Below are 22419 nucleotides of genomic sequence, written 5' to 3'. Positions count from 1 at the left end.
GTTACTGCCATGTGATTGGCTGATTAGCTATTTGTGTTAACAAGCAATTGAACAGGTGTGCCTAATAAAGTGGCCGGTGAGTGTATATACACTATGTTATTCAATATTTTCGAATATATTCATTATTATTGTCATTTAGTCTATTAAATGTCAAAATTAAAGTCATCTTTCCACCTCAGAGCCTAAAGTGAAAAAAAATCAACCACAATTCGACAAAGAAAAACCAGCAACTTGAAATATTAATTGATTATTTGAATTATTAAATAAAATCCATTTGATAATTTCTTATGGAAAGTGCAAATGTAGAATCGTAGGAAAACCAAGATGATTTATTCAACTAAATATTTTACTAAGATTTTAAAAAATGTCAGATATTTAAAAAACAAAAATTTTAATTTCTTACGTCAACAAATTTTTCAGATTAAAATCCACCATCCCCTTCCTGTCCAGTGGAAACATGTATCAAATGGATTTTGCTTAATAATCAAAATAATCAATTCATATTTCAATTTGCTGTTTTTTTCTTTGAATTGATTAACATACAACTAAATATAAAAACAATCCCACCCACAGCCTCTGCGGCCTTCAATTAATCCCAGTATATGCTGCTAGATACTATTTATAGTTGCTGAACATCTGTTTGTATATGAATGAATGAATAATTTATTTTCGTGTCTGGTCATTTATATAACTCATCCCTCATGGGATCATTCAGACGCATTAACTATCATCTAACAGGGACAATACACCAACATCATCCGAACATAAACATCATCCAGACACAATTGTGAACATGAACCTCCCACAAATAATGCTCCAGGATATATCCCACAATGGAAATACAACAAATAAACAGTCACATATATACAATCACAGCCCCCTAAGCACAAGACACATACACAAATCCAAACATGACTAAAAAAAGCATGAGTTTGAGGAATTTATCTATTGTATGTTACTTTTCTCCTCCTATCCCATGCTTTAGAAAGATATTCAGAACATACAAAAACATTATCAAAAATATATTCAATGAAGGCTCCAGTCTCCATACCTATCAAATCTAAACCAGGAATATGAACTTTTAAAAAAACTATTTGTCATAAATCATGATATAAAGGACAAAATTTAATTAAATGAATTTTGTTCTCATCTTCATTTGGTTCACAATATTGACACAGTCTTTCATCTTCATTTACACCTCTGTATTTCTGCATAATATAGCTAAATGGGCAACATTGGTTGGGATTAAAAGCATTTAAAGAAATAAGTGCCTCTGATGGCAGTAAGAGAAAACAATCAACAATAAAACAATAAAGAATTAAAATTTCAAAATAGGATTTTATAAATATTCTGGAAACTTTTGGGGGAATTGGTGAATGTCACAAATGACAGTTCCCACACAGTTTCAACTTTCCTTAAAGCAGCAGAAATGGAGCAAATATGATTAAAAAAAGTTATATTTATAAAACAGTCGCTATATCCTGAGAGTAGAGCATGAGACAGGTAATCTGAAAAACATCATGTTCCTCCGGTGCTCCTAATGGCATCTGCAGGATTTCACAGACCGGAGGAAAACAACCAATCAGAGCCGAGCTGGAGTCTGCCGTCCAGCAGAATCCATATTGAATTACAATATGCTGAAAGGTTATTATATTTGTCCCCAATATTGAGACTAATTTCTCTCCATATTAAACATCTGATGTCCAGAGTGAATACAGATTGTGTTCAGACGAGGTGAGTCCTGGAGGTTTGTTCATGACTCAAACAGTTTGAGATCCATGACTTTGAGAAGGGGGGCTCGTGTTCAACAGCAAAGTCCTTTACTTCAGGCCAGTTTAGTGATGGTGATGCTGCCTTTGATCCATAATGTGTCGATGTCGCCAAGTGACGTCAGTCTGTGGTGAAAGTCAAACAGCTTCTGTCCGTCCACTAACACACGAAACCGACTGTGTTCACAAAAAATCTCAATCTGGGAGGAGAGACGAGACACAAGGGGATGTTTGGTCAATTTCATTTGACATGTTGAAATTTAAAGTGAAACTTGACAAAAGAGATTCCAAAATTAACCATCTTTTCAACTGCAGCCCAACAGGCAACAACAGCTGTCAGTGTGTCAGTGTGCTGACTTGACTATGACTTGCCCCAAACTGCATGTGATAATCATAAAGTGGGCATGTCTGTAAAGGGGAGACTCGTGGGTACCCATAGAACCCATTTTCATTTACATATCTTGAGGTCAGAGGTCATGGGGACACTGGTAAAATGGCCATGCCAGTTTGTCCTCACCAAAATTTAGTGTAAGTTTGGAGTGTTATTTAGCCTCCTTCGTGACAAGCTAGTAAGACATGGTTGGTACCAATGGATTCATTAGATTTTCTAGTTTCATATGATACCAGTAACTGAGCCCGCTACAACCTAAATAGTTACGCAAGTTGCGCTAATGCATTAAAGAAATGAATAGCATTACAGCCCTAGTCAGAACAAAATGTGAATGGTTTGTGACCTTCTTTTCTCTCAAAATTGAGTTTGGTGAAGGAACCAATGCTTGTAATTCTTCTGATTTCAGCACTGCAAACTGTCATGCTCATGTGTAGCTTTTAGTATTGGGTGGTTATGAACAAGTCTGTGTGACAGTTTTGAACAATTCTGCTGTAGGCCTACCTGACATTTGGATTTGGACAATTTTCCCGGTACGAACAAGAGCTGGCTGCTGCCACATCTGAAGACTATACTGCACAGATTGAGAGTCTTCTAGTACCTTGAATGGCTGGTCTCTGATGAAGGGGAAGAAAGGCATGGCTCTTTCAACGTCTCCCCAGGATCCAGACTCACAGGCTCTGCGCAGGACTTGTCGGTCCTTGAATCGAACACAGACCTCCAGAGCCACATCAGGCGGAGGCTCCCTGGTTCCACGACCACATGTCAGGGCGAGGTAGAACCTAACGGAGAGACGAATACCAGCCTTGATTGTGACACTGTGGTGGAAGAAATACTCAAATCTTTTAATTAAAAGTAGGATTACCACAGTGTAAAAATACTGTTACAAAACAAACATAAAATTATTCATTATGGCCCATTTCAGGACAATCATATGCTACATAATATCTCAGGATTATAACTAGTGATGCTTTCATGTGTAAGCATCACTAATATGTTGCAGCTGGTAAAGGTGGGGCTAATTTAAAGTGCTTCATATACTGCTGGGTATCTTAATCCATAATAATACATCTGAATTTATTAGTTGATTGTTTTCAGCAAACTCACTGGTCCTCCTGTCATTTAAAGTGGATCTCTGAGTTTTTTCTGCAAGAAAAGCTGCTTGTCCTTCTACTTTATTTCTTTTTTTAAATCAGCTCAGCGTGAAATTTGATTTTTGTGTGAAAATGGAGGAAGATAAAGACAAAAATGTTTTACTAATCTGAAGGATGGAAACATGCATGTAAACACCAGCATATGACCATATTTGGGAACCAATATGATAACAGAAAAAGATAAATCCTTATTAAATGGGGGGCTGTAATGTCATCTACTATAGGTTCTGGTATTTGGTTGTATTTTTTGCAATATGCAGAATTAGCGATTAGCAGCTCCTGTTTGCAGTGTACCCATGAAGATACAGACAACTGTCACTGGATTATTGGATAGTAAAGAAAACTTAAAAATGTGATGATTCTCAGGCAATGATGATTTCAAAGCAGATTTATTGACGTTTATTCTCGATGGACATCAGAGTCAATGATACCCTCAGGAAGTGTAAATGTAAGTGTAATTCATGGACCAAAGTGTTGGTCAAGTGTGAATTTGAGCCTGATGGTGCACTAGAAGAAAGGCCAAGAGGTCATCGAAATCATCACGGTTCATTCTCTGGGGCCCATGAATATTCAGTAAGTAGTTGTTTGTTGATACTGAGGGGAGGAGGATGGATTAAAAAGGAAAGTGGAAGTTACATGAACTTATTTTTCACCTGTCAGGATGGGAGTCCACAATACCCATCACTACAACCTTTTTCCCTGGCCGCATCCCATCTGTGATGTGTCCTCTGAAAGGAACCGCCTGCACACACACAAAGACAAAGAGAAGCGCTCTAAATGTGATTAGTTATTCTGGATCTAATTGGACTGGAACAGAAAAAAAGGCAAAAATGCTTCTGAGTTGAAAACAAGAATAATGAAAACATGCAATTAAAAAAACTGAGTGTAATGAAAGTCATTCATATCATCTACCAAAAAATAAAAAAATACTGAATACACCTTGAGAATAAAGTTGAAATATTTTGAGAAAAATGCTATAATGTTATGAAAATAAAATTGTGATTTTGAGGAATAGAAATACCAGAGTCCTCTCAGCATCTCTGTTAGGAGGACGAACACTCGGTTTATTTTCATCAGTCGCACTTCTCTGTGGAACAGCCCATTTCTGAAAGGGAAAAAAAACATGATTTTGACTTGACTGGATCTGCATTTCCAGAAATCATTAAATTACTTGATCGTTGTTTGTGCAGAAGTGGAATTTTTTTCCTGGTGGTGTTATTTATATATTGTATGTTATTCAATATAATGAAATATATTTATTACTATTGTTTAGTCTATAAAATGTCAAAAGTAAGGTCATCTTTCCACCTCAGAGCCTAAAGTGAAAAAAAATCAACCACAATTCGACAAAGAAAAAAACAGCAACTTGATATATTAATTGATTATTTGAATTATTTTGAAAATCCATTTGATCATTTCTTATGGAAAGTGCAAATGCAGAATTGTAGGAAAGCCAAGATAATTTATGTAACTAAATATTTTACTAAGATTTTAATATTTTTTTCCGATAATTTACTAATATCTTTAGAATATTTTATTTAAACATTTCATATATTTGAAAAACAAAAATTGGAATTTTTTACATCGACATCTTTAATTCCTTTTCAGATTACAATCTTCCATCTTTGGACCTTCCTGTCCAGTGATGTAGAACTATTCATAAGTAATGGATTTTGCTTTATAATCCAAATAATCAATTCGTATTTCAAGTCGCTGTTTTTTCATTGACATTGACATCTTTTTAGGTGCTCAGATGAAAAGACAAGTTTAACTTTCGACATTTAATCGAGAATAATAAAAAAAAAATACATTATATTGAATAACATACTACTTTATTTCACTATTAGGCTACTCTAGAGAAATCTGACTTTTTTGAATGGTTTTACATTTACTCACCATTAATAATTTAATTTTAAAACTATACAAAAAAATACAAAAATAATTGAAGTACTTTTCATTGGATTTTTTTATTATTATTATTTTTCGGATATTTTACTGATATTTTAATAATATTTTATAAATATTTTCGTATATTTTTTGGCTATTTGACTAATATTTTTTGGAATTTTTAGTAATATTTTTCGGATATTTAACTGATATTTCTTCGGATATTTTAATAATATTTTATAGATATTTTCTTATATATTTTTCGGCTATTTTACTAATATTTTTTGGGAAGTTTTAATAATATTTTTCGGATATTTAACTGTTTTTTTCCCAGATATTTTATAAATATTATAAATATTTCTTTATATTTTTAGGCTATTTTACAAATATTATTTGGAAGTTTTAGTAATATTTTTCAGATATTTTACAATTTTTTTCAGATATTTTTATATTAATGTTTTTTGGCATATTTTACAGTTTTTTTGTTTTGTTTTTGCCTCGTGGTGCTACTCTAGGGAGCATCTACTGCTAATGTAACCCTCTCAAATAAAGGGTGAGTTTATTTAGTCTTTTTCCCATCTGCAGTAACTCTTTTATACCAGCAGAAGGCAGAGTAGTGGGAGTGCTACAGAGAGACACACAGCAACAACCCTAAACCTAACATAGCAGGTAACTAACATAGCTAATGTATCAGCTGTTACAGAGAGGGAGAAGTTCTTTTGGTAATGATATGTGTCATTTAGCTGAGTTGTGTGTTTTCTTTATAAGACATTTACTATAAAACAATTGGAGTGTGACTTGAGTAGAACAAACTAAAGCATAATTGGAGGGAATTAATATTGAATAGAATTAATGATTGAATGTATAGTAACGTTAATCTTGAAGGTAATGTAATGTAATGTAATGTAATTTGGATTTTCAAGTGATATAAGTTCCAGATATGGTCATATTTCCATTTAAAAGAGAATAATCAGATGTTTTCCGGCTTATGTAGGTGTTTTTTTTGCACCGGATGATTGCCGATGGATACACAGCAGACTAACAGACGTCACACCAGTCAAGAGGACATTTCTGGATCACCGTTCACCGTTGAACAAAGTTTTCTTCAAGAATTCAAGGTAACACTGGGGTGAGTAATTGATATATACAGTGTGTGGCATTTAGGAAGATCTATAGGCAGAAATGGAATATAATATTAATAAGTATCTTTTCTTTACTGTATAATCACCTGAAACTGGAATTGTTGTGTTTTCGTTAGCTTACAATGGGCCCTATATATCTACATATGGAGCAGGTCCTCTTCACAGAGCCAACATGGCCACCATGTTTCTACAGTAGCCCAGAACGGACAAAACAAACACTGGCTCTAGAGAGGGACATTCACGTTTTCATGTCGGCCACCAGAGTTCTCCTATACACTTGGCACACGGGAGAAGTTTCAGTTGGTTGCAATCTGCAACTTCACCACTAGATGCTGCCAAATCCCACACACTGCACCTTTAAGGGTGAAGTATTCCTTTAAGCGCTTATGCTGATATCACTTAATAGTGTGCTCAGGAAGTGCTTGCACTAATATGAAAATCTGACCTGCAGTTGTGGAGATATCTGGAAAACTTACTCAGATCCTTTACTTAAGTAACAGTAGAAATACCATCGTCTAAAAATACTCCATTGCAAGTATTGTCAGCAAAATGTACCTTATGTAACAAAAGCAAAAGTACTCATTATGCAGAATGGCCTCTTTAGTGTTATATTATTCTAGAGTAATATTATCATGTTTTTATCACTAATACATGTAAAAGAATGTTAATGTTGTAGTTCAATGTGGAGCCAATTTGAGATGCTTATTTGTATACTGCTGAGTAGAGTAGTAGTATAGTACTACACCATATCATATAAGTATATAATGTGTTTTTTATGTAACCAGTAACTAGCAGTGTCAAATATATGTAGTGCAGTAAAAAGTACAATATTTTCCTCTGAGATGTAATAGACTAGAAGTATAAAGTAGCATGAAATGGAAATACTCAAGTAGAGTACAAGTATGTCAAAATTTCACTTAAGTACAGTATTTGAGTAAATGTACCTGTATCTTCAGTTCAGTTTTTTACTTACAGATTACAATTATTTTTGTGAATAAGAAACATCCCGATTAAATGTATTGATCCCTATTCAAATCTTTTCTTTGACTATAAACACATTACAAGTTAAAGTATCTCAAATTTGCAGTACTTAGTATGACATAATGATGATCACATAATAACACAAAGCAAAATAGAATAAATTGTATAAACAATTTGTACTTTACAGAGAGTTTGGGGTAAAACAAGAGAGAGAGAGAGAGAGAGAGAGAGAGAGAGAGAGAGAGAAAAGAAAAAAGTTAAAAAATAAAAGTTCTGCATGTTATTTGCTGACACTGACGTCACACGCCCTGTGACCTGTACGTGCTGCGTCAAGTCTGAGTTAAACAGGAAGCTCAAGTTTTACCTTCAGAATAAAAGCAGCTCATATGAACATGGTGCTTAAAACGTTCACAGATCATGTTAGACTTTGAGGTGAAAAGGACAGATGCTTAGTATGACGAGTTAAGTTGTAAATTGAAGATTAACCACCAAGAATAAACTACATTTTCATTTACTTTTTCTGTATATTATATCTCCCTACATGTGGCTGATCGAAAGCACTGTCCACAATGCCAGGATATATTTCTGCTGAAGAAATACCAAATCCCTATATCTGAATTTATTTTGGGGAGAAAACAATCAAATTTAGCAAAACTGACTTGAATAATTATCAGAATCAGTTTTAAAAAACTCACCATGTACTAATGTGTAATTGTACTTTATAAATTCCTCATCAAGACTACAAAAAAAAAAATTTAAAAAAAATCTCAGAGACAATACAAGGGCTTTCTTCCAGTGGTGGAAGAAGTAATCAGATCTTTTACTTAAGTAAAAGTAGCAATACCACAGTGTAGAAATACTACTAAGTAAAAGTAAATGTTACAAGTAAAAGTCCTGCATTTAAAATTTTACTTAAAAGTATTAGCATCAAAATTGCATTAAAAGTACATAAGTATTGTCAGCAAAATGTACTTAAAGTACCCAAGTAAAGGTACTCAATATGCAGAATGGCCCATTTAAGAATAATATATATTATATTACTGGATTATAATTATTGATGCATTAATGTGTTCAGCACTTTAATATTGCAGCTGGTAAAGGTGGATAGTTTGTGATTTGCACTGAAAACACTAGTCAATTACATTTTGTATTATCAGCTTGTAACTAAAGTTGTCACATAAATGTAGTGGAGTATAAATATAAAGTGGCAGAAAATGGAAATACTCAAAGTACAAGTGCCTCAAAATTGTATTTAAATACAGTACTTGAATAAATGTACTTCCACCACTATTGTCTTCATTGGTAGCTACAGCCCTGGTTTTCCCGGTCACTTGAAGTGTGGAAAACATTACGAGCCGCAAGTTTTTCCTACTGAACCAGCAGTATGTTTATTATAATTTTGTATTATATATAATTTCATAAAGATATTCAAATTGCTGCCACATAGTGAAAATAAAGCTTTTATTTTGTTAATTCTGACTGGAAGTTGCATTGTTTCAGTGTAGACAGCTTGACACCAGTTGACACAACAACAGGTTCTTTCAGAACTAGGCAAACTAGTTTTCAGTCACCTGAAAAGTACAACTAAAACCCCAAAAGTCAATCAGACATATCAGTCAGACTGCTCAGGTTCCTCTCTGCTGTGGTGGTTTATTTAACCTCTCACCTGCTTCCTGTTGCTCAGGTGTGTTTAAACTCACCTTCCTGCCCTGCGCTGTCACTCTGTGTGTTTCAGCCATGTTGATCTGAAGGAAACAAACAGCAGAGAAAATGAGCTACAGGTCCAGTTTGTCTGCCTCCTACGTCTCCTGTCGACTGAGTCAATGCTGACGTCAAAGCTTCAACCTGCCTCATTACAATCCAACACACACACACACACACACACACACACACACACACCCACACCCACACACACAGTTCTGTTAATCAGCTGGCCCTGCATGCCTTTCTTTTTGTCAGGTCAATAACAAGAGAGCTCATTGTGAGTGAGGCTGTGACTGCAGGCAAAACCCCAAATATGAAATCCTCTACAGGTTTTCTTTCAGCAGAGCAAAAGTATTTTAACACCTTTTATTTATTGCTAAAAACAACTAGTTTCTCAGACTCATTATTTATTCTAATAATGTCAAATATTTAGATTATTGTTTGTGTAAAAGCAAACAGCAATTATTAAACGTTTTCTATAAGATATTCAGAGCATTACTATAGCAGTAAGCAACTATTTGCTATGTAAAGTTTTGGGTTGTCAACCAATTCAAATATTTAATCACGATTAACCGCATGATTGTCCATAGTTAATGTGATTAACTGCAAATTAATCACATATTTTTTTATCTGTTCAAAATGTACCTTAAAGGGAGATTTGTCAAGTATTTAATACTCTTATCAACATGGGAGTAAATAATATGCTTGCTTTACGCAAATGTATGTACTGTATATATTTATTATTGGAAATCAATTAACAACACAAAACAATGACAAATATTGTCCAGAAACCCTCACAGGTACTGCATTTAGCATAAAAAATATGCTCAAATCATAACATGGCAAACTGCAGCCCAACAGGCAACAACAGCTGTCAGTGTGTCCGTGTGCTGACTTGACTATGACTTGCCCCAAACTGCATGTGATTATCATAAAGTGGGCAACCCATTTACATTCACATATCTTCAGGTCAGAGGTCAAGGTACCCCTTTGAATTACAATATAGAATATCACCAGACTTGTACTTTAAAGTATGTTTGAAGCCAGGTCTATTGCTAGGTTAGCCTCAGCAGTAATACAACAGTTGTAAGTATATCAGTTTGTGTACATTTAAGAGGTCAAGAATGAAATCATGTAGAGTCCAAATACTCACCTTACAGGTCTGCAGATGAGGTATCAAGCTTCACCTACAACTTCTCCATCTTTGGTTCTGATTTTTTCATTTTCAATGTGATTTACAGAAACTTGTCTGGTCGCAACTTTCCTTTTCATTTTCCGTGACGAGACTAAAAGAATGGGAGGAAGCAGGAGGCCATGGGGTCAAAGGAAAGGGCTGAGCTGGAGGAAGAGGAAACAACAGAGACTCCGCGCTTGAAAAGTAAAAACAAATTTGTTTGTTCATTTCATTTATGAAGCTTGCTGACCGGCTGCTTAATTCAACTTGGTGTCCAATGTTTTCACTCATCTTCCACAAGCCTGTTTAGAAGTAGAGTCAATGCCAGGTCAGTGGAGTACAAACACAGAGCTGACTTGTAAAAAAAGACACAACAGTGGCATTTATGTGGATTTTATTATGAAAGCAAACAGAAAATTACTTTTTGGTTTATAAAAATTGCATTAAAGGCAGCATCATCATGGTTCAAAAAACACATAAATAAGCAAATAGAATAAGTCTACAGTTATAAAAACAGATCAACACGCGCAGCAGTATGAAATAAAATACATTAATATAATAAAGATCCCTCAAGTTAAAAAAACAGTTAAAAAAAACTTTGAAATTCAACATTCTGCACATGTAAAGATACATTACAGAAAAAACAGCAAAATTCAGTGATCAACATGCACTCAGAATTTTTTAAATACGGTAAAAATAAAATGAAATGTAATATTCATCAATGTATGACTTATTTAAACCCGTAAACCTCTCAGTGGTCGACACAGATTTGAAATTGTAGCCAATAGGAGCGCTGTGTCGTTGTGATGTCACCACTGTGTCTTTAAACAAGGCACCAAAGCAGGAAATGTTGATTTTGGCTGCATCAATTCTTTTATAATAAAATATGCAACACAGTAAATCAACAAGATTAAAAGTCTAAATCACGGCTAGCAAAAAAAGATTCTGCAGTGAAGACTAATGAGTAAAAGATATTAATTTGAAAATCCTGTATTGTCGGCAAGGAGAGGAGTTTCGAAAGGGTTGTCTTGTCTTCAGAATAAAAAGAGGAATTTAAAATTTAGAAAAATAGATTTACATGTAATTTAAATTGATCATTAAACTCACTTAATAAAAGTACAAATCAACAATTTGTGTCATGTTTGGCACAATTATGTCAAAATACTTCATCTGACCTCTCCACAGACTTGTGTGCTTTTGTGCATAGCCTCACTCTTACCTTTAATAATCCCAAATTATCTCATAATAATAACTTTCACTTCAATAATCCATGTATATTCAACTAAAACATACTCGTGGATTTCCAAATATATTTGTTTTTAAGCTATGTGACTCTTAGTGGGGCTCTAAATGTAATATCTTCTCACCGGTGGTGGGACTAAAACTGAAAGATATGTTATACTGATATATAAATAAATATCACTATTGTGAATATGCCAACAAAATAAGAGTCCTAATACAAAGTGCTTTTTCTTGGGTTCATTCTTCTTTTCCTTGGCAGGATGAAACTGACATTTCATCACATGTTGGTGCTTCACCTTGTTTGAGTCTCAGGTGGTCTACTCGTCCCAGTCATCTAAACCAGTTTTCCCAGTAGGAAGGAGAAAGACGCTCCTATTGCCAGACCCAGAACGAGGAAGAAGGTCATCAGAGAGCCGGCTGTCACGCAGTCTTTACACCGCACAAACCTAACGGACACAAACACACAGTTACAACATGTCCGCACTCATTAACTGAACATTAACATGAACGCTGGTCGTTCAACCACATTAAAGGGATAGTTTGTATATTTTGAAGTGGGGTTGTATGAAGTACAGATGGCCATGCCGTAGTGAAAATATCCGTGTGTTGGAATGATCAGATGAGATGAAGATGACAGGTGAAAAGAACCTTCTATGTTTGTGTCCTTCTGACTTTACTCGTTTGTTTGCTTTCCTCACTTCCGTTTCTTTTCTCGTGCACTGATTCGTTTAAGCTGAACAGCCAATCAGAGTGATTTCTCTCACTGACGGGCGCCATCGCTGATTCAACATGCTGAAAAAAAAAACTCCGGTACGGGCAGACTAGAGCCGACGGTGCGGGACACACCTCAAAAACTAGACCGACAGACGCTCATTGGCGGCCCCAAACTGTCCGACAGCCGAACGTCGGCTTTGTGTGTCAGGCCCTTAACACAGACAAACTAACCGATCGAGGCAGCGGTAGTCTGGTGGCTTTGAAGAGAGCATAGATGGATATGAAGACTTCAGTTCCCCGTCGGAAAGGGCTGTCTGATGGCAAGGTAAAGCGGTGAAAATATACTAAATATAGCGTGCACTTAAACTGATATTGATTTTTTTAAGTGTCTAAAATACGTTTTGCATCTGCCCCCGTCCACAGCAGTACATTGCTTTGCTCCCGTGCTGGTATTCCTGTCTGTTTCTCCAAACTGAGGGCGTGCCGACCGTCATCTACTGTAGGTAATACACTGACTATGGATAAGTACCTCATACAACCCCACTTCAAAACACCTGACCTATCCCTTTAAGACCTTTATGACCCTTTTTGTACAGTAGATCCTGTTGAAGACTCACTGTGGTGCGTAGGCCATGCAGAGGCTCGCCAGGTACCCGTTGGAGAAGGAGAAGAAGGCCATGATGATGACGAAGGCGCAGTCGTGACTGAAGAAGACGGTGAGTTTGGAGTTCGGGACGTTACACATCATGAGCAGAGGGATGAAGACCAGACGAGACAACACAGCGACGGGAAACAGACGGCTCTCCTTCGAAGGCTGCACAAACATCAACATTTAGGAGTCGTTGATGTGACAACTCAAAACGTGAAATAGCAAAGGAGCAGCAGACTCACCCATTGGACGACTGACGGGGCGCTGCGGCCGACCAAGTCCATGGCGTTGAAAACGATGAAGCAACAAACGCAGGTGAACACTTTGTCTGTAAGAGATGGAGAGCACGTTGGCTGACGTCCATATTTGTTTTAAAGCCCTTCTAAAATAATTGTTAAGCGCCAAGCCAGGTATAATGGTCTCCCAGATGTAACTGAGACTTTGCTGCTATTTAAAATTCGTAAAACTGGTGATTACGATAATAAGACATGAACACAGCAAATGATGGGATGTCTCACCCCAGGCAGGGACGTCCTCGTAGACGGTCTGAACTCGTACTGTGATCACAGGAAACACCGACAGGGTGACGGCAAACACGCACGTCACACACGCAGCCATCAGCCAGATCTGCAGGACACACAAAGATTTATCCATCACATACACTATTTTCAATATGTGATGAACAGTCATGATGCCCAAATCATTAGTATACACATTCTATGTCTTTAACCCCCTGGACAAATATTTTCTAAGAATGATAATAAAAACCCTCCAACAGATGAGAAGTCGTTCACCTTTTTAAAGACGTTCAGGACGGACGAACGCTCCTGATTCTCTTCTGGCTCTCTGACGAACTTCCCGTTGGCCTCCATGTCTTTATCGTTGTTGTTTGAGACTTTCTTGTCTTTAAAAGGAAAGAAATAAAAGTTTATCAGTGACTTAATAATGTGGGCACCCAAACTGACCTTGAGCCAGCTGCACCACCTGTCAGTAAATTCAAACTTTGACTAAATTAAAACAGGTTGCACCTCATGAACTAGTTCTTGCGTAGAGATTATTTACACCCACTAATTGCCGGGTGTAACGGACCTGAAACTTGATGAATGCTGTTTTGATTATCATGTAAATTTCATTTAAATAACATAACAAACCTTAAATTATGAAACGTTATGCAAATAACATTTGACTAAATGAGGAAATAACATCAGTTAGCATAATCAGGTATTTCCCTCTCCTTATAAACTTTTTTTTTAAACTTTATTGAGAAGGTTCAATACAGTTGTTACATAGAGCACATGTTGCATTTTTGCATTGCAGTAAATGTACTTCACAGTTTAAAAATAATATGAAAATAAAAATAAATTATAACAAATAACAAAATGTAGGGAAAGGAAAAGAATATTAATAAAAACAATCGGGTCTGCTCAACAATTGGAGTACATTTGAAATGTCTAAATAATCTAATAGTTTCAGCTAATTTATAATTTTAGATTTTTTTAGTTTTCAATAGTAGTTAAATAAGTTTAAAAATCAGTGTCTTTAAAAGTGTAAAAGGAGGGTAGTCTTTTAAGCCATATCATTTTATGGATATGATATTTTGCATCCTCTCATCATAAACTGTACCAGTACTACTAACTCCATGTATTTCTCCATGTATGCAGACAGAAATAAAACAAAGATTTATCTTTTGTGACTTTCGTGGGATGCAACAGATGTTAAATTTTTATACTTTGCACCTCTTAAATCTTTTAAATCTACTGTATTTTTACAGTTTTTCTTATTCTTTTTTTTATAAATTTTCTTTTATTTTTTCGTATGTTTATGCTTTATGTAAAGCACCTTGAATTGCCTTTGTGTATGAAATGTGCTATATAACTAAACGTACGTTACAGTGACTTCCTGTTTACATAGTTGACTGCTCTTGATTGGACAGAGCTACAGAGGTTTCCTAGCAACCGAATTACACATTACTAAAGTCTTTACTAGCTGAGACATTTCTTAAGTTTTAATAGTTCAGCCCAATTGAATAAATCACTAGTTTTAATCTAGCGGTTTACGTTTAAACAATGAAGAGGCGGTGAAACCCAGTCCTGAGCCTTTGACTTATATCTGCTAGAATATAAGAAGAATATAAATCACTGACGAAGCAGAAGGAGACTTTGTAAGAACCGACCTGTGATGCTGAGGAGATCCTGTTTCGTCTCCACGTTGTCAGACGGACTTCTGTTCATGTAAAAACGAGCAAATTCCTGCAGAGGAGAGTCGACACGTCAGACAGTCGTAATGTGGGGTCTACAGAGGCCCTGAGATCATATTTTACTTATTAAAACTAATTGATAAAAATACATATATCATCTTTCAGGACTTCAGGGACTCTGTAGAGTTTCTGCCATTGACAGAGTTCATACAGATGATGACAACAAAGCCTTTAAATACAATTTTAAATAACTCCCATCAATAGCTGCAGTGACGCTGCTGGTTATTTAGTGTGACATTGAGCCCTTTATTATTCACGTTCACTTCTTTGAACTGAAATCTTGAATTATTCTTTTGGCCTGTGTTTACACAATACAATTTTGTAAGGTAATGAATGTAGTTCATTTAATTATATCAGGCATATATTTATTATTTTCATTTGTAGCATTGGCAGTAGCAGCAGGGACGTGTATTTAAATGAAACACAGTTATATTCAAATTTGACTAAACAATTAAAAAAACAATCCGTAAGACTTTTAATTAACAGATTTAAAAATCGAAATAATTATAAATGACTGAAAACAAGGTGTGCAGCTTGATTTATCTCCTTCTGATAGAGTTCAGGACCAGATGAATGATATTTAACTCCAGTGTGTGAGTGTGTATTGTTTGTGTCCTCACCAGGTGTGGCAGCAGCAGGTAACACAGCAGAGTCCCCAGAGTGGCCACACACGGAGTGATGAAGTATCCCAACGCAGCCGAAGTTCCATCTGCGTTACCTGCAGATTGAAAAAGACACTTCAGCTCCATTTACATCTGCAGACGTCATCTGTGAACCAGACTGTGGTGAGATTTTTAACTATTTTACCCAACTACACATTGTGCAGGGCATTATTGTTGACTGAATCCAGTTTATTATATTGGTATCGGCGTACACATCGGCCAATAAGTGACAAGAAATCAGTTCAGAAATACCAAAGATGTGATTAAGGTCTTTTAGAAACAGTGTTTTCATTACATACCGATATATCATCTCTATTAGATCTAAACTATATTATAAAAGTTTTGGAGCTGAAACAATAAGTCATTTAATCGATTAGTAGATTGACAGCAAATGAATCTGCAAATAATTATTTTTTTAAGAAAAAAATGCCAAACATTCACCGGTTGTTGCTTCTCAAATGTGAATGATTGCTTTATGAAATTGTGGAGGGCATTTATTTTACTATTTTCTGACACTTTATAGAACCCATGAGTAATTGATTAATTGCGAAAAGAGATTAATCAATGATGAAAATAATAATTCGTTGCCCTAAATAGTTTAATTTGCATTTTTTACTGACACATATATACATACACTTATTGTTCCAACCCTCAATTACTTCGCTCAGAGTCAGAAAGTCAAGTCAAAGGAAAAAATATTACCATCTATTTTTAAATAATTAAGTATATTTATAGAGTTGAGTCAGATATCTACTCAAAGTTTGTGTCCCTTGACAGTAGAAGTGTATTTCTGGTGTTCATTTTAAACATTTCAACACTGCTGTTCATCAGTAATGTCGTCCAGTCAGGTCAGTTGTAGGTTGTTTCTTACTTAAGATGGAGAGAAGCATCGCGAGTGCAGCGAAGATCCCGGCCAGACCCTGACCGCTCATGAACAGAGTGCTGTAACGAGGAGGAAACAGGCCAACCAAACCGAACAGACTACCCTGCAGCACTGCACTGAACACTGCAAACACACAAACACATTATATCAAATATTACTGTAAAGTAATAAAAGGAGATGGAAGTAAGAATGATGAAAGTGGTCAAAGGTTATGATATATTTTGGTTTGGTTTGCAAAAGAAGAATTGAAAAAGAGAAAAATATGGTGCAAATTTGTAAATGCAATATCTGTATTTGTAGTGGAATGTATGTAACATTGATAACATTGATGTTACAGATGTGCCCAAATCTATTATATACTGATAATGTGTGTGTGTGTATGTGTAAACCTACTGTTGATGAACCAGATGATTGCCATGGTGACGGAGAAGAAGGTGTCCGGCTGCATGGGGACCTGGACCAGAGCGGCAGTGAGTGAGAAGAAGAAGAGGATGGCGATCAGGCTGAAGGCCACTCGGATACGCTCCCTCACCCTGCAGAGAGACCAGAGAGAGAATGGTCAGTGGTCATGTTGTTGGTGTGTGTGTGTGTGTGTGTGTGTGTGTGTGTGTGTGTGTGTACCTCTGTGGTACATGCAAGTTAACAAAATATATAGTAGAACTTTAGTGTTATTCATTTGTTTAACACTGCGTGGTTATGTGCCAAGTCTGTAAAGATTCAACATGTATTTCACCCTACAGGAGTGGAAGAAGTACTCAGATCTTGTACTTAAATAAAAGTATAAGTGTAGAAATACTACCTGTAAAGGTCCTGCATTTAAATTTTTACCTAAGTAAAAGTACAAAAGTTTTGGCATCAAAATATACTTAAAGTACAAAAGTAAAAGTACTTATTATGTAGAATAATATATATTCTGTTATTGGATTATAATTATTGATTCATTACTGTGTTCATCACTTTAATGTTGCAGCTGGTAAAGGTGGAGCAAATTTGAATTACTTTATATACTGCTGGGTAACTTGTGAATTTCCCTCCAGGGATCAAAAAAGTTTTAACCTGTAATAATAAATCATCATCATCATTTATGGGGTGATTATATTTTATAATATTTATCTGAATCTGCAGAGTAACTAAAGTCATCAGATAAATGTAGTGGAGTAGAAAGTAGTGGAAAATGGAAATACTCAAGTACAAGTACCTCCAAATTTCACTTAAGTACTTTACTTGAGTAAATGTACTTAGTTACTTTCCACCACTACTCGGCTCCATTTATACGCCACAATGAATCTGTTTACATGCAGTTTTATTGAAAGTCACTGTGTTTTATCATCAACCACTCCGAGTTTATTCATGTCAGCGTTTGATCCTCGTGTAAATAAAGCTGCTGCAGCGTCATTAACTCACCACTGATACAGGAAAGAGTTGAGCAGGGTGAACAGCAGCAGGGGCAGCTGGGAAAGCAAGGCCATCCAGCTGTCATAGTTGTAGTCTTTAGTTGTAGCACGTGATGTGCTGTTGGTGTTGGAGGTGATGTTTGGTGTGAGGCGCTGGTTGAAATACTTTAACAAAGAGGAAAAATAGAAGAATTATTCAACGGCTTTATATTAAATAACATAACAAATGTTTGTGGTATCGATCAGTTAGGGGGAAACTTTGTCTACAATCAGATTATGATAATCTATACACACCTGAGAGGCCGTCATGAAGAAGTTCCAGGGCAGCAGAGTTCCCAGACCGAGCACAAAGATGATGACGGCTACAGCCCGACCGCTGCGGAAACAAAACACTTTTAGGACCTGAACTTAGTTAAAATAATATTTATACAAAAATCTTGACTACAAAACATTCAACTCACCTGTCGGCAGGAGGACTCTGTTTCTTTTCGTTCCACATCCTGTTGCTTCTGTCACGTTTCTGCACAGAAGTGAAGTAAATACAAAAGTCAAATTTTTACAGACACCTCATAAGCAGTGTTAGTAAGTATTCAAATTATTTACTGTAAGTAGAAGTAACAATACCACAATGTACAATTATTAATTTTACAAGTACCTGCTTTTAGCCCTTTTTACTTAAAAGTACATAAGTATTAAGCAACATTTTCTTAAAGTACAAAAAAAACTAATAATATATTATTAATAATAATAATGTTCTAGTTTATTATTATTATTATTACTGATGTATAAGTAGTGTTTAAATGAGCTGATTTTAATTATTTATCAAAGATATACAATTAGACGGTTTAATCTGTAACAATGCATCAAATTGTAAAAATTAATCATATGTTTGTATGTAAAATGTTCATGTATTTATTTATTGACATTTTGCTGATAATATAGTACTTTTACCTCTGTGAAAGTCTGAATGCAGATTTTTTTTCCTTCATTTCACTTAATAAGTCCCTCAACAACTTTTAATGACATGTTGCATGAATGAATGGATAAAAGTATTCATTAAGAAATTGGTAATATTAATTGAATCAGAATCAGGGTGTTACAGTAGCTCTTATATAAACATAAAGAAATGTAAGAAATAGAAATAAAGGAGTATGTAACATGTAAATTGTGTACATAATGGTACGATATATAACACAGTATATGTAGAGAAATAAAAGTGTGATCTATTAAGTGTGTTAAATATAATTGCAAGAATGGTTTAAATAAGAACATTTCTAGAAATGGAAAGCACAACTGCAGTATTAATGACTGATGATTGCACAAATTATTGTACAGTTGAGTAAGTAAGTTCCTCTAAAGTAACTTTGTCACTTATCATTTGGTATTATTAAAACTAAATTCCTCCTTTATAAATGTTTATAAAACAAAAGTGTCATTTCATGCGCACACTGTGTTTTTAGTGTCATTATAGTGCAGCAGGTGCAGGATGTTGTGACTCATCTGGATGTAACATCATCATGTTCAGTAACCCACATGGCGCATCAACTGTGTTGCCAGATTGGGCGGGTTTCCGCCTATTTATTTTTTGTATTTATATAATGTGGCGGGTAAAGTGTTTTTGTTGGGTTGTGATCATTTGACGCTACTTTTCGTGCCATTTTGGCACCAACGAAAAGTTTGTCTATAAGCCCATAAATGAATCAATGACTGATAACTGTTGACCATCAAAACCAAATCTAATTTATGTTTATCCCAAAGTTATTATTATTCTGTCATTGCTCTGTGATAAAAGCTTACATCCGTTCATATGAGTGTTCTATCTATCTAATCTAACTATCTAAAATTATTATTAGAATTATCGTTATTATTATTATAAAGTTTTAAATATATGTTATGACTTCTATTATGAATCTGTCTTTATTGTTGTAACCATGGTTTGGATTATTACCTACTGAAAAACAAGACCGGAGGCGACAGGACTGATTAATTTTCTAGACTTACACAAAATATAAACAAAAACAAAAAAAACGTTCCCTAAATGAAAATATAAAAATGGGCTACTTACTTATTGTCGGTCAAATCTGGCAACACCACTACCAGATCATCTACTATATGGTGAACTCAACATACACGAGTTATATAATATATTAGATCCTGTTTGTATAATATTATTGATCATTATTATTATTAATCCTCTGAGCAGAACCAATAATCTCTTTATCTACAAAGTGAAAGCAGCCTAAATGTAGTCGTTTATCTCAACATGTACATGTATTAAATAGGATATTAAATATGAGGTGTTTGATTATAGAAGCCTATAGGTCTATCTAATGTGTATTAAAACTGTAAATAACTTTAAATTGAACCTGATATATAACGCGCCTTCCTCGTTTTATGGCGCCTTCAGTCTCAGTAAAACCAACACGTGGAGTCAGACTCAATGTGACAAAACCATTCAGAAGTCCATCTGGAAAACACCAACTTTAAGTAAACATGATCAACACGAGGCAGACGGAGCTCACCTGAGAGTCGGAGGAGGTTTGTGGCTGGTCAGACAGGTGGACAGTAGACAGGTGGACCGCGTCCTGTTTCTATGAATGAATGAAGCGCGGACTTTTGGAGGAGGGACTCCTTCCGGAACCTTCTGTTTTTTTGGTGAGTGCTGCCACCACGTGCTCTACGCTATACGGTAAATAGTGGGTAAGTACACAGGATGTTCTATGTGGAAAATTAGTAAATTAAAAAATATGTTAGATAATAATCTTAATCATATTAGTATCCCATGTTCATTTTAGGGTCGATTTTTCATTCATTCAAACAGACTTTTAGAAGCAGAAAATGTTGTAGCCTATTTAGATAATTATTTTTAAAAAATATGTATTTTTTAATTTCCAAACTTTTTCTGTAATTTCCAAAGTTAATTACCTAGATTTGTGCCTTCTCATTTGAAAAGAACACATGTTGTGATTTCACAGCCTACACGATATCTGGGAGTAGGATAGTCAATAGGGGAGAGTGGGGTAAGATGAGCCAGTGGGTAAATTGACCCACCCCCTCTATCTTGGCAACTGTGATTATGTTTTGTCATGTGACCATTATTTTAGGAAGTACCCATCATTTCTATCTTGCTGTGATGAAGTGAAGCACATGGGAGAAGTAGTAAGTACTTTTTTACACCAAAAACAGTTTTTTCCCAGTCAAAGTAAATTTTCTGCATGTCAGGAATAATGGATGTTAGATCAAAGCAAATTTATCCAGGTCTAAAAAAATATATTATACACGTTGGTGATTTACTAAGATATAACACCATGTTAATCCCTTCGCTAAAGATTAGCCTGAATTGCTAAACTAGGCCATTTTTTCCAAAATGGTAGCTATGGGGCAAAGTGAGCCAAAGGCTATGGGGTAAGTTGAGCCAATGGCTCACTAATATGCTACTGTTATTCCGAGCCACTGGCTCAATTTACCCCACCATAAATTAACCAAATTAATTCTCTGATGTATAAAATGGTATTACCGTTGAGTGTTACACAACTTGGTTTGATTTTTTATATGTTAACCTTTATAGAAGAGGGAGATAAAGGAAGTTAAAACAGTTGGTTACAGTGGAACAGCAGAGGCAAAGAGGGTCTTCACAGAGGTGGTAGAGAAGGAGCTTGCAGACCATATCAAGAAGCTGGCTGAACAGTTCCACGGCCTTACTCCAAAGAAATGCTGTGAACTGGCATTGGAATTGGCAGAAAGAAACAACATTCCTGTCCCCAACAACTGGAAAGAGAAGTGTGATGTTCCCATCCCATTTGATGACACTTCTGAGCATGAGAGTTCTAATGATGAGAGAAGTGAATCAGACATCACAGATCTGTTAGTTGGTGACTTTGTCATAGTAAACTTTGTATCCAAAGGCAGAAGCTACCATTACATTGGCTTGGTTGAGAGCCTGGAGGGCAACGAAGTGAGTGCAAGATTTCTCAGAAGAATCCGGGGGAACACTTGACGTGAGAAGCCCACCTTTGCATTCAAGGAAAAGGATGAGGCATCTTTTCTGCTGAGTGATGTGCTGAAGAAGCTACCTCAACCTCAAAAGGCTGGAGGAACTGCAAGGAGGGAGCAACAGTTCATATTTCCCTGCAACCTTGACGACTGGAATATAGTCGAATATTGAATGATATTTTGATTGTTCAATGGTCTTGAAACTCACTGGTGGTTTGTTCTCACAAGTTCATAACTGTGAAACTGTTTGTTAACACACTTATGCTGAGGTTTAAACTTCAAAACTCAGATGTTCAGTTTACCCCACGATGGCTCAACTTACCCACTGACTCGGATCAACTTACCCCTTACCTGGGGCAAGTTGAGCCACAGGAGCACTTTTTTTGGGAAGGTAATTTTTTTCAGACAGCTTTGTTATAGATGCAT

At 35.6% G+C, this 22419-nt stretch overlaps 2 protein-coding genes and 1 long non-coding RNA gene across 4 annotated transcripts; 1 reads left to right on the top strand and 2 right to left on the bottom strand.

Moving 5' to 3' along the window:
- Nucleotides 1-332: 332 nt before the first annotated feature.
- Nucleotides 333-10313, bottom strand: LOC141764222 (galectin-related protein-like). 2 transcript variants are annotated; one of them, XM_074629251.1, is made up of 6 exons: nucleotides 10179-10313; nucleotides 9022-9066; nucleotides 4333-4416; nucleotides 3965-4053; nucleotides 2759-2939; nucleotides 333-1969 (listed from the first exon to the last, which is right to left on the bottom strand). In XM_074629251.1, exons 2-6 carry the CDS (start codon nucleotides 9058-9060, stop codon nucleotides 1826-1828), a joined length of 537 nt encoding a protein of 178 aa, XP_074485352.1. In that variant the 5' UTR covers nucleotides 9061-9066; nucleotides 10179-10313; the 3' UTR covers nucleotides 333-1825. The 2 variants fall into 2 exon arrangements, with proteins under 2 accessions (XP_074485352.1, XP_074485353.1); XM_074629252.1 differs by having other exon boundaries at nucleotides 334-1969; nucleotides 9022-9166; nucleotides 10179-10298.
- Nucleotides 10314-10576: 263 nt separating this feature from the next.
- On the bottom strand, nucleotides 10577-20608 carry LOC141764221 (equilibrative nucleoside transporter 2-like). Its single transcript, XM_074629250.1, has 13 exons — nucleotides 20523-20608; nucleotides 18462-18520; nucleotides 18295-18376; nucleotides 18011-18165; nucleotides 17000-17139; nucleotides 16595-16729; nucleotides 15682-15779; nucleotides 14978-15053; nucleotides 13599-13708; nucleotides 13323-13431; nucleotides 13047-13132; nucleotides 12773-12969; nucleotides 10577-11887 (listed from the first exon to the last, which is right to left on the bottom strand). The coding sequence occupies exons 2-13, from the start codon at nucleotides 18497-18499 to the stop codon at nucleotides 11776-11778; spliced, it is 1338 nt and encodes a 445-aa protein (XP_074485351.1). The 5' UTR covers nucleotides 18500-18520; nucleotides 20523-20608; the 3' UTR covers nucleotides 10577-11775.
- On the top strand, nucleotides 12403-12886 carry LOC141764223 (uncharacterized). The gene is made up of 3 exons (XR_012593230.1): nucleotides 12403-12480; nucleotides 12579-12658; nucleotides 12752-12886. It is a non-coding gene; the product is annotated as an uncharacterized LOC141764223 (long non-coding RNA).
- Nucleotides 20609-22419: the final 1811 nt, after the last annotated feature.

Source organism: Sebastes fasciatus, chromosome 3 (genome assembly GCF_043250625.1).
Source record: "Sebastes fasciatus isolate fSebFas1 chromosome 3, fSebFas1.pri, whole genome shotgun sequence".
NCBI classification, from domain to species: Eukaryota; Metazoa; Chordata; class Actinopteri; order Perciformes; family Sebastidae; genus Sebastes; species Sebastes fasciatus.
The sequence above is the reverse complement of the archived record's forward strand: the minus strand, read 5'-3'. Positions and strand labels throughout refer to the sequence as shown.

Excerpts from the sequence above, each read along its gene's own strand:
- LOC141764221 (XM_074629250.1), bottom strand. The coding sequence starts at position 18,499 with ATGTGGAACGAAAAGAAACAGAGTCCTCCTGCCGACAG. Across the intron at positions 13,133-13,322 it reads CGAGGACGTCCCTGCCTGGG|ACAAAGTGTTCACCTGCGTT; the intron begins GTGAGACATCCC and ends CATCTCTTACAG. Across the intron at positions 12,970-13,046 it reads CCCCGTCAGTCGTCCAATGG|CCTTCGAAGGAGAGCCGTCT; the intron begins GTGAGTCTGCTG and ends ATGTTTGTGCAG.
- LOC141764222 (XM_074629251.1), bottom strand. The coding sequence starts at position 9,060 with ATGGCTGAAACACACAGAGTGACAGCGCAGGGCAGGAAG. Across the intron at positions 2,940-3,964 it reads GTGGACTCCCATCCTGACAG|GTTCTACCTCGCCCTGACAT; the intron begins GTGAAAAATAAG and ends TCTCTCCGTTAG. Across the intron at positions 1,970-2,758 it reads TCAGAGACCAGCCATTCAAG|ATTGAGATTTTTTGTGAACA; the intron begins GTACTAGAAGAC and ends CTCTCCTCCCAG.